The 959-nt window shown below is 68.0% G+C and overlaps 1 protein-coding gene across 1 annotated transcript in view; it reads left to right on the top strand.

Moving 5' to 3' along the window:
* The window catches only part of CEL (carboxyl ester lipase), an 11,462-nt gene that overhangs the window by 8,771 nt on the left and 1,732 nt on the right, over positions 1-959 (top strand). The window contains exons 7-8 of the mRNA XM_004677862.1: positions 24-141; positions 836-957. Coding sequence (XP_004677919.1) covers positions 24-141; positions 836-957 — 240 coding nt within the window. The remainder of the gene's footprint in view (positions 1-23; positions 142-835; positions 958-959) is intronic.

The following is a 959-nucleotide window of genomic DNA, read 5'->3' as shown; positions in this document are numbered from 1 at the left end:
CCCTCCCCCGGCCTGCCCCCCAGATCGCCGGGAAGGTGGGCTGCCCCGTGGACGACACCTCCAAGCTGGCCAACTGTCTGAAGATCACAGACCCCCGTGCTGTGACAATGGCCTACAAGATGCCCATGGTGGGCATGGAGTGTGAGTGGGGGCCCGGGCGGGGTCACTGCCGGAGAACAGGAGGGGGCCTGGCGCCCCAGGCACCCACCCCATTCCCACCGCCCTCATGGTCACAGCGGGCAGGAGGGGCCGGCCTCTTCGGCCTTGGGGGGCCTCACGCCTTTGAGAAGCTGACGGACGTCTGGGCCCCACGGTCAGGGACACACATAGGCTGCTGCCTGCACAGTTTTAGGGGATTTGGGGACCCAAGAGGCTTTGTCCAAGCTGGCCGTGCATTCTTCCCTCACCCACTCACCCAACGTCCACTAAACCCATGTGGCCCTGGCCCTGCGGCCAGGACCTGTCCCCAGGAAGGACGGGGTGCCCAGCGGCCCCCACTGGGTCAGCATCATCGGCCCAGAGGCCGGAACCCGCCCTGGCTCTCCTGGCCAATGGCGACGGGGGCCTCGTGCGCCTCTTTGCCGAACCCCAGAAGAGCGAGGCCAAGCAGCCAGAACAAAGCATCTGGCGCCCGAATCAAAGCAGCAGACGAGGCCAGGGCGCCCCCACAGATCCCCGCACGGGATGCCGCCTCCGCGGGCCCCGGCCCACAGCCCAAGTCCCAGGGCCCAGGAGCCCTGAGGGCCAGAGGCAGGAGCCGCCCCTTGGCTCGGGGGCGGGTCTGGGCGTGGGCGGCGCCTTCCGAAGGTTCGAGAAGTCCGGTTCTGCCACGCAGACCCCCTGGTGTACTACCTCGGCTTCCTGCCCGTGGTGGACGGGGACTTCATCCCCGATGACCCCATCAACCTGTTCGCCAACGCGGCCGACGTCGACTACATCGCGGGCACCAATGACATGGA

Source organism: Condylura cristata, unplaced genomic scaffold (assembly GCF_000260355.1).
Source record: "Condylura cristata isolate star-nosed mole 26May11 unplaced genomic scaffold, ConCri1.0 scaffold00006, whole genome shotgun sequence".
Taxonomy (NCBI): Eukaryota; Metazoa; Chordata; class Mammalia; order Eulipotyphla; family Talpidae; genus Condylura; species Condylura cristata.
Note: the sequence above shows the minus strand (reverse complement) of the source record. Positions and strands in the feature narration are given on the sequence as shown.